At 35.2% G+C, this 10,768-nt stretch overlaps 1 protein-coding gene across 1 annotated transcript; it reads right to left on the bottom strand.

Annotated features, from left to right (window-relative positions):
- Positions 1-4,306: 4,306 nt before the first annotated feature.
- Positions 4,307-10,204, bottom strand: LOC137727055 (putative laccase-9). The gene is made up of 7 exons (XM_068465997.1): positions 9,572-10,204; positions 9,113-9,264; positions 8,237-8,481; positions 7,165-7,290; positions 5,594-6,185; positions 4,718-5,070; positions 4,307-4,446 (listed from the first exon to the last, which is right to left on the bottom strand). Exons 1-7 carry the CDS (start codon positions 9,668-9,670, stop codon positions 4,307-4,309), a joined length of 1,707 nt encoding a protein of 568 aa, XP_068322098.1. The 5' UTR covers positions 9,671-10,204.
- Positions 10,205-10,768: the final 564 nt, after the last annotated feature.

The following is a 10,768-nucleotide window of genomic DNA, read 5'->3' as shown; positions in this document are numbered from 1 at the left end:
AACTAAATTTGAAACCATTTAGTCATCTATTAGTTATCTAATAGATATTAAGGGTACAAGTGTAATACAGTTAGAAATACAATTAGTAATATAGTTAGTAAGGTTGTTAGGATTTCTCTTATAAAAACAGTGTGTGTAATCTTCATTTTGTCAATCAATACAAAATCATATTTCTATTTCTAAAACTCTCTAATATCTCCGTGTTCATCCCTCTGTTCATCATTTCTTCTTGATTTTCCCTTCAATTCCCAAACATTGCAATGTAGTTAACATGGTATCAGAGCCACCAGGCTCAAGCCATTGATTTTGGTGGTTCCGTATTTTTTTTAATTATATTTCATTTTTCTAGTTTTATTTTCTCTTCATATTTTCTTGAATTTTTCGTCAAGTTCTTCAGTATTTCCTTCTTTTCTCTGATCCTCGAATCAGAGAAGGCAGAATAAATTTCTTACTCAGTTTTTGTTGATGCGATGGGCTGAGAATGAGCGTTCTTTTGAAGATCCTTGGTGCCACCAGCGTGTTCCAGGCGGCTATGTTTCTTGAAGGGGTCCATACTCTCGAGAAGTAGAATCGCTTGGCGATTTGATATGGGTTATTTTTTTTTTTTTCAAGAGAAATTGCAACCCAGATGGCATCATCAACAACTTAAATCCACATAAAGATTTAATTCAGGTTCTAGAGAGATGAAGCTTTGATCATTCCAAACTAGATTTTGGAAGTTTGATCATAATCCATCACATGGGCTCTCAACAGAACAGTAAATGCTTAGTCGCATGTGTTATTTCATACTAAACTTTGTTCTTGCCAGGTTCCAAGAGAAAGATGTTTTGAGAAGATCACCTTCTCCCCATTCAGTCCAACTCTCACCTTCATCTCACCGTTGCTCATCTCAATCAGATCATTGACATGCACAGATACAAGAAGATCTACAAAGTTCCCAATAAATGTTTGAGCGACATCGTGAATTCACCGTCGTTTAACTGACTTCTGCTAATTTGTGATCGAAATGGAGGTGAAGATCTTCGTTCATATCTTTTCTAGTTTAAGTACAGATTCAAGGTTCGCAGAATTGTCAGGTTTGTTCATATTTGCACTCTATGTGTTTGATGGAGTGTCGCAGTCAAAGTTCTTTGCTTCAAATTGCATAATTGTTAGAGGCCGATAGCCATTTCCCTTTTACGTCCCACTTTAGAAAGGTCGAAGCCAGAAGTGTGTGTGAGCGAGAAAGGAAAGCCATGGTTGTTGCTAGTCAGTAGATTGATTCGCCAACGTTTCTAGTTTGCTTCCTCTGTGTTCTTCGACTCAAGATTGAAGTTCTTATCAGGTTCTTGATTTCTGGTTTTCACAGTGCACATAATATGTTTGATTAAATGTTTCAATAAGAAAATGTTCACTATTTTGTTCATCTTTCTTGTGAACCTTTTCTAGGATATTGGTGTGATATTTGGACTCAAGATTGGTCATTACTTCAAGATCAGTGTTTGTAATATTTAGGATATATGATTTGGTGCACGATGTCTTGGAGATCGATTCCGGCCACGTTAATTTGCTGAGTTATGCTTATGAGTGTTCGGAAAGCGACGAAGATTGATGTTCAGTCCCATAATATGATGAACAAAATCCGCATTGCAACTACATATATGGGACTAAGAACCTCAATATTGATTTGATTTTGCGGATCTCAGTCCTATAATATTGATGTCTTGAAGATTGATTTGGTGAGTGTTTGTGAATCTTTTGATGACTGTTGCCAAGTTGCTGATGAACGAATGTTTGATTTTATTCATCTTTCTTGTGAATATTTTGATGAGTGTTTGATTTGGATAGATTGATATATTGGGACTAAGTCTCCATTGCAACAGTTGACCCCGCAAAGTCATGTGCCTAATCAGGGGGGTTTGTTGGGGTACTAATTCTTGTGAGAGGTTAAGGCTTTGGGAGACGATGATGCATGAGAATGTTCCTTGAGTGAGTGTTCAGGTGCTAACTGAGAATGCCTATTTATTAGATTCAGCAAAGGTTACTGGAGTGAGTGTTCAGGTGCTAACTAAGGAGTTGTGCAGTATATTCCTTATCATAGCCTATAATTTCAGATTCTAACCAACTCAGTTGTTAGCATAAATCTACAGTAAGTCCAGTTATAGGATAAAGTTTGAAGAAGTTGGAAACAATAAATCCCACAAAGGTTAATTCCATGATGTGAATAGGTAAATCCCACGAAGGGTAGAAGAAGTTGTTAACGGTAAATCCCACAAAGGGTAATCCCGTGTTTTGAGTAAGTAAATCCCATGAAGGGTAATCCTAGATTTTCAGTTGAAATTGTGAAGGCCGATGCCATTGTTCGAAGAAGTTGATTTTTGGTAAAATCCACAAAGGGCGATCCTGTGGTGCTATAGTTAAGGCCCATGTCACACTATAGTTTGTTAATTTTCTGTTTTTGTAAATATTAAAGGCCGAAGCCAAGTTGAATGAGATTTTTTACGGTAAATACCACGAAGGGTAAACCCGCAAGAAATTGTTATAACCGGCATGAGGGTGTGTTACAACTTTACAAGAAGTTGTTCTTTGATTGAAGCTACACAAGGCATAAGAATATTAGACTTTTGGACGTGCTTCCTACTGAGCCTGCAGATTGAGTTCAGGGCAATGAGTCAGTGAATAAATTTGGGGCAGATTGATGTTCGCTGCTGCTCTGCAGCTATAACAAACTCTTTATTCAGAAAACGTTCGAGAGAATTTCCATATTTGCATAATCAAGGTTGCAGTTGGTTCAAGCTTTTCTGTTTTACTGGGTTTCATAGTAGTGATTGCAGATGTTCTTCCAATCTCAAACTGGGTTTCCCCAGTTGAGATTGAGGGGGAGTATTAAGGGTACAAGTGTAATACAGTTAGTAAGGTTGTTAGGATTTCTCTTATAAAAACAGTGTGTGTAATCTACATTTTGTCAATCAATACAAAATCCTATTTCTCTCTAATATCTATGTGGTCATCCCTCTGTTCATCCTTTCTTCTTGATTTTCCCTTCAATTCCAAAACATTGCAATGTAGTTAACTAAATGATTTAACTAAATCTGAAACCTTTTAGTCATCTATTAGTTATCTAATAGATAGAAGAACCATATTTGTCACTTAAACACCAGCTTTAATCAAATTGTTAAATGATTTTATGATTTGGTTGATTTTTTGTAGAGTTGGTCTATAATATAGGTTATCACAAAAAATAGACTGTTCAGTGTTTATGGGTTATGGCTAGAAGGAGTTTTGCTTCAAGTTACAGTAATTACGCTTTTCTTAAGACTTCATTTTCCCTCACTACAATTGTGCAAATATATCTATTCAAGTTACGTAGCAATTACTATTGTTAATCTGCGTCTTGCACTTACGAAAATCAACCCAACACCGAAAGAAGTTCTACAAGGGACTCGAGTAATACACATTTGATCCTCAAACGGAGGACCTTAGGAGAGCACGACTGTATAAGAATATTATAAAGAGAGAACAGCGGGATTCTTCAAGGAGAACGAGAACTTTTTAGTTATGTCAAATATGCTGGAAACAACCTCTATTTATAGAGGTTCTCGTGTCTCTTTAAAATGTGTAACACCTGTTCGTAAGCAGTAAGCACTGCTTTGATTAATAATCACCACTCTTTGTCGAAGAGTTGTGATGTTATGGACAAATGCTAGGCGTTAGATTAATAAGCAATAGTGATCAACGACACTTATTTAATAACCAAGAAGAGACAACCAGTCTCTATAAATTCCAAGGGGTGGCTGCTGCCAAAACCAAAAGGTGGCAGCCAATTAATTTGAAATGGTGATCTACCAATTCGAATTTAATTAACGATGGTTGCCGAAAGCAACCAAAACCCATCGCTTCACTTTTATTCCTTAGATTCCAAATTTCATGTTTTGAACATTACTGCTACACTCTGATCATCAAGCAACAATTCAAGAAGAAAATGAGAGCTGAAAAGAGATGGAATTTGAGAACTAAAAGGTTGAAGTTGTTAGCATCTATATCGGGCTAGTACTCTAGGCTTAAGCAGTACTAGCCATGCATGTAGCTCCTTAACATTTTCAGTTTACTATAGAAAGGAGGTTTGGGTTTGGAAATATTGATCATAATATCAGTCTTAAGCAGTTAAACTACCATATACTACATCAGGATGACTAGTATATATATAAAATCACTCAAAGGCAAAGACTTGAATCTTACAATTATTCTCACAAGTAAAAGTTAAATACACAAATTTAAATTGAGATCAATGAAAGAAAAGAAAGCAAAAGAAAGAATTTTAAATTATCTAAGACTTGGAACAAGGAGGCATGTAAGCAGGCGGTGGGCGAATTTTGGTTTCTTTGGTCTTTCCATTCCTCACTATAAGCACGGTATCCATCCCCCAGCTGGAATGTCTTTCCAAATGACAATGCATAAACCATACTCCTGCAAAATCATAATCAATTAATTAGCTTCGTGGTTCCTCTTAACTAAGCACCTTAATACCTCAAACATGTAAAATGCACATTAATTAGGTAGTTATAAAAGAGAGCGATATGGTCACAATATGTGTTACGAATCCAACAATATCATAAGACGTTGTGTATTTATTATCAGTACTAGACCCTAAAATACAGTCGTTCACTAGCATTAGAAAGACTATATGTATGTGACATAGTGACGGTGATAGCGTGACGCTCAAAATTATAGAACTTACCAGGATTATCGGCTTTAAATCTGATGGTTGCCCATCCATTCTTTGGAACTGCAATGGTGTTTACTTCTGGGGGGTCAACCAAATTGTAGGTCTTGGGCGATGTTGTATGGTTAAAATTGCCGGCACCAGTTCCGACCAAATAGAAGCTGAAACCATGGAGATGCATTGGATGGTTCTCAGGTGCGATGACGTTGGTTCCTTGGAAAATGATCTCAACTCCTTCACCATATTTGATCATTCTCACCCTCGTACCAAAGTTCGGGTATATTGTGTTGTTACCCACGTCTCCAGTGTAGTTGTAAGTATTAGGTGGCTTGTTTGGGAAACTAGTTCTGTAGACTCCATTGTTACCCCTGTACAAATTAAGAAATAAGGGATCTAAGTTTTGTTAGGAATAAATAAGGTTAATCAAATTGTTAATTGACAAATATGGGAGTTTTACTTTGGTTTTTCTCCATTTCTTATGAGACTAGTTACGTCCACCCATCATTGACCAGAATATAAAGTGCAATTACGTAATTTTTTAATGTACTTAGAATATGGTCATGTGATGTTATAAGTTCATTCAAATTATAACTCATAAATAAATGTTCTGTTAATATATTCTAAAAGTGGAACATATCAACCATGTCTACTGTTATTGTCACACATAGAATGATACATGTGGTTGGTGTTCCCATACGTAGTTATAGAAACTTCTCCCACATTGGAAGGCATTAATGCATTTCTTAATTAATTGAACCAAACTTCATGAACCGAAACCTACTATTCCGGAAAACATACACACTTGACTGAAAATAGTAGCAATAGCAGCTATCACAACTTAATTAATAATTACGGAAAATGACCAATAATTAACAAAAAGCTAGTACGTACCGATAATATGCTTGCAGTACATCAACAGATGGAATCACGAAACTGACGTTGTTTAAGCTTGCAGAAAGCGCATTTCCATTCGGGCCTTTACATGAAGAATTAGCACAAATTCTTTCATTGATTGCAATAGTCATATAGATCCTGGAATGAATTTTTAATGGGACATCAATAGGGTGCTCTTTGCTTGCCAATGCCCTGATTTGCTTAGTGAAGTTATCAGCAGCTGTGTCATCGGCTTCCAACGGAAGGGTTGGAAAGGGAGTGGTTGATGGGGTGCTGTAGTTGCCGTTGTATTGAACAATTGCAGTGGTGGTGCTGTTGTTATGTGAAACGCCAGTTCCATCCATAAAAGGATGAGAAGCCATGTAATAATGGCTGGGAGGTTGGTTTGCGGTGACTAAAATGTCCATGGTTTGGCCTGGAGTTATCATGATGTAAGAGGTGGTTATAGGTTTTATGTATGCAGCGTCTTGTGCTACGACTGTGAGGTTGTGGTTCGCGATGGCGAAGAACTGTTCTTCGTTCATCACCGCGTTAATTACCCGAAGAAGATAGGTCTTACCGTAATCAACCATCCATCGGTATGTTGTCTCTGCATGCAATAACACGAAATCCATTAAGTTGTACTTGTTTTACAAAAATCACTACAAACCCTAACGGATGATGCATGTGAAAGTTTATGTTGGTTGCAGAAATATATTATGTTTAGGAGGAATCAAAACACTAAGTACTGTACCAGATAAAGGTAAACTTACTTTTAATTTTGGAGATTATTTTGGCGATGACGTATAGAGAGTTTATCGCTTAATGTTTACTTGCAAAGACCAAATAAAGCTAGACTTACTTTTAATTTTGGGAGCCGTTTTCCTTTGAAATTTTTTATGCAATATATTTCCTCTCTCTCTCTCTCTCTCTATATATATATATATATATATATATATATATATATATATATATATATATTCTATTCTGGACGAAATCAAAATGTCTATTAAGTTTTTAAGAAATTTGATGTTCTTTTTTATAAGATGGTTTTTTGACTAACCAAAGATGATAGATTAGGGTTTGCAATTTTTCTTCAATAGCCCAAGCTACTAAGCAATACGAAAAATTGCAGTCATACTAAATTGAAAAAAAATATTTTTTATTTTATGAAAAAATTATTGTATACTTGACAAACACTTCAATGTAAATAAAGAACCACATGCACCAAATATGTATAGTGATTTGGTTACAGAAAAAGTGAAGTTTGAATAATGATTTTTCATCGTTTTCTTCCGACTCAGCGTTCAATATGTTTTGCCAACTGAACAAGAAATCAGAAAAGCCAATGAGCATCTCTTTGTATCTCTTTGTATGTTATTATGTAACATAAACAACTTCTAGTCTTCATGATTTATGCGGATCGTAGTGTTATAATTTATATACTATCATCCTCAACGTCAACTCTAATTGGAAACCGACAACTCTTGCTTTTAGAACAAACATATATAGTAATAACAAAGAATGAATAAATAAGATAAGATTTATAATAATAAACTAGATTAAGCTGGATCTTTAATTAGTCTTACCATTGGAACAACTATATAAATCTCCAGGCTGTCCGTTAATTGTGAAGGCATCTGAAATGTTTGGATCGCCACCTGTTGAGAGAGCCTCTTCTATTATTTCCATCACATCTCCCTTAAACCATGATCCTGCCGGCAGATGATCGAAATTGGATGCTTAGTTTTAATATTAATATATGTATTACAATCTAATAATTTACCTACTCTAGGATAAATCCAATGGTTCAACTATAAGATGTAACATTTTTGCCCCACAAGGCCACAATAATGGTTTATTTGTTCATAATAAGAAGAAAATTCATTTTTTCTGATCTGGCGTGCCACATCACGTTGTAGTTATGGCAGGCAAGTAAGCAAACGCAAGAAAGACTAACAAACAACGACTTTTGTATGTTAATATAATTATTAAAAAAAAAAAAAATTATTCAACGGATCATCAAAATAAAAATGCCTTTCCAACGATGAATACAAAGAAAGAGAATGAGAATGTCTTTTGGAAGGTTCTATCCCAGTCATGTCATTCTTCGAATCATGTGATGTTCTACAAGTGATAAGACCAGATAGCCCTGATTATTACTTAACCACTAAACCATAAATTAAGTACGTATACTAGAATGAACAGATCTGACAATACAGAAATTAACGTGAAGGTTGGAATATAAATGAAGGAAAACTAATGAAAATGGTTTGAAAACTTTAAGTTTTAACTATAAGGATAAAATAAAGGGTAAAGTGAATAGTATTAGGATTGACTTTTTAGTATAAAAATGTGGTTTTTCGTTAAAGTAAATAATACTGGAAGTTTTTCGTTAAAATTCTCGAAAAATAAATCTTTTCATATTATATTCAGTAAAATACTTGCAATTAACAATTAATCAATAAAGTTATTTAGACATACAAAAATAAATCACTTTCACAATACAGATGTTATCGACCCTCTATTTCAAATTCACATATACTAAAAACAGGATTTGGCTTGGGTACATGGATTTGCTGAATACATTCATCATTTAACTAAAAACATCTAAAAAGAGAGAATATCATATATAAATAGATATTAAAACAGTGAAAGTACCAAGAATGACTGTTTCTTGTGCATCTGGTGTTGCAAATGGATAAGTGGTGCCTGCAGCCGGTAGAATAACAATGGCACCATAGACGGTGGCGCGTGTCCAGTCACTGTGAGAATGCCACCATAATGTTCCTTCTTCACTGGAGAATATAACTTCGTACGTGAAGTTTGTTCCTGGTTGAATAGGGCACTGAGTGATATTCTCAGGTCCATCTGACCATGGATTTCTTGGTTGCTTCACTCCATGCCTATACAAATTAAACAACATATTGAGCAGTCAATTTAAATTGGTAGGTTCTGTTTTTGTGTTTGTTTAAGAAACCAAAAACAAACCAAGCTAAAAGCCATAAAAGCCATACATACAAATTCTTCTATGGATACACAACAATACAAAAATAAATTTTAACTATTGATGGGAATTCATCTAACGTATACAAAAGTCAGAATACCCAAGTTTAAGGTGTTCCTTCACCCTCCAGTCCTTGAGTTCTTTTATTTTCTGTCGAATGATATATAATATTCTAAGGGGTGGGGTGAGGGAACAAAGTGTTATCAGACTTGTTATTTACAAGATTCAAACCTAAAACTTTCTACTTAAAAGTGAAGAGGGCTACACTACCATTGTACTAATTAGTTATTCATTAGTCTCAATCGATCTAAATTCTAAATGAACTTAGCTAGCTAGCTAGCTATCAAGTATCCATATTATTTTTCCACCGAACTTATTATTCATCGTTCTTTTTCATTTTTAGTAAAATATCTACCAAGCTAAGCTTTCTATCTTTCAACTACAATGACTGTGGTCAATATCCAAAAAACACGCGCACACACAGAGAGCTAGCTGGTCTGCAATTAGGGGAGGCTGCAAGTGAAGTTTACCAGTGAATGGTGAGACCGTAATATCCTTGGTTGTGGACATTGATAAAAGCGATGTCTCCTCTGTTAACAGTGATGGTTGGCCCTGGAAGAGTTCCATTCACAGTTAAGATGCTCTTTGTGCTACAAAGCCTTGTAAAATTTGTTTCTTGCACCTGCACAATATCATAGTAACTAGTCAATAACATTGTTGAGTGAAATACGCAGAAAAGATCTGAGAACATTGATTATATATTTATCACAAAAATAGAAGCCAAAAAGCATATAAAAAAAATTCCCGTATTACCATGCCGAAAATATAAAAAAATTAGACATTTTCTTATATACACCGACATATTACACTAAGGAGTGAGTGACTTGGACAAATGTTACTAACTTGGTTCGAACTAGGTATTAACGAGAATCAAATATATCACCTCTCAAAATAAAAAGTTGCATGCAATATATGTAGCAAGCACTTACAATGAAATCATAATAATGGATAGCGCCATTAGCCTTGCTCAGGAAAATAAACCCTACAAGAGCTAAGACCAGGAAACCCCTGTTGTTATAGTTCCCCATTTTCAGATGTTTGTCTGAAACCTAACTATCCACCCTGTGTCCTTCAGGTCGCCCTTGAGATGTTTTGCGAGTTGGATCTCCTCTCGACTGCAATTTATAGAATAAGACTTCGTACCAAGTTGCTTATTTGATTAGTTAGTACGACTCCCTCCCACGATTGAACATTTTAATTTTTACGTACCTAACAAATAAAAAAAAACCACTAACACATGAAAAACGAAGTGTACAAGGCAAGGAAAACATAGGTGCTTATTCTAATGCAACTATGCTTTGCTGGTAACAACTTTAGGCCCTAACACTTGAATAACAAGACTAACATTGGTCCAGTAATAGTTTTGAATCTTTCTCCCTCCCCTTTCCTTTTTTTTTTTTTCCATTCCTTGGTATAGTACTGTCTGAATCCTTGTAATATAACTTTTATACTTTTTTTCAATTAAGTACTGCTACTGTATGGATTTAACAAATTTTATGTATAAAGTGTTAAGAGTATGAATCTCATTGCATTCAAGAAAGAAGGGATATTGCATATGCTTATAAGTAACCAAGCTACTCTCAACGTTACCAATTGGTTTTATGGTTGAAACCCAAATTTTCTTCATGGTATAAGAACAGTTTGTTTTACGTATATACATGTGAAATTCAATGGTCACACGTACTCCACATCACTCCATTTGTGTTGTCCACCCGTTCGGCTTGAAAATTCGCCACGAGTGAGGAGGGCATGTTGAGAGTATATGAATCCACCTTGGGAAAGAATGAACCTTGAATGTGTTTATAAATAGTTGGACAACTTCTTATATCCTCAATTAGTTGTATGGTGAAACTCCTATTTTCTTTAGAAGTTAATTCATATTAGTCTAAACAAAATAAGAATTTTTAGCCTCTCGAGTTTAAACTTTATGTATGACCTGGAAATCAGGATCATCTGATTTAATTAATTGAACAACTTGAATAACGACCTGCTAATCCTTGGCTTGGATCGTAACTTTGCAAGGTAGTATGCATATATATTCTTTTGCCATGAAATCACGCGCCTCTTGATGAAGATCAAATAGGCAGTTGAACTGCTCATGGCTTGAGGGTTGAGTCCAAAAATGC

The sequence above is a fragment of the Pyrus communis genome, chromosome 2, assembly GCF_963583255.1.
Source record: "Pyrus communis chromosome 2, drPyrComm1.1, whole genome shotgun sequence".
NCBI lineage: Eukaryota > Viridiplantae > Streptophyta > Magnoliopsida > Rosales > Rosaceae > Pyrus > Pyrus communis.
The sequence above is the reverse complement of the archived record's forward strand: the minus strand, read 5'-3'. Positions and strand labels throughout refer to the sequence as shown.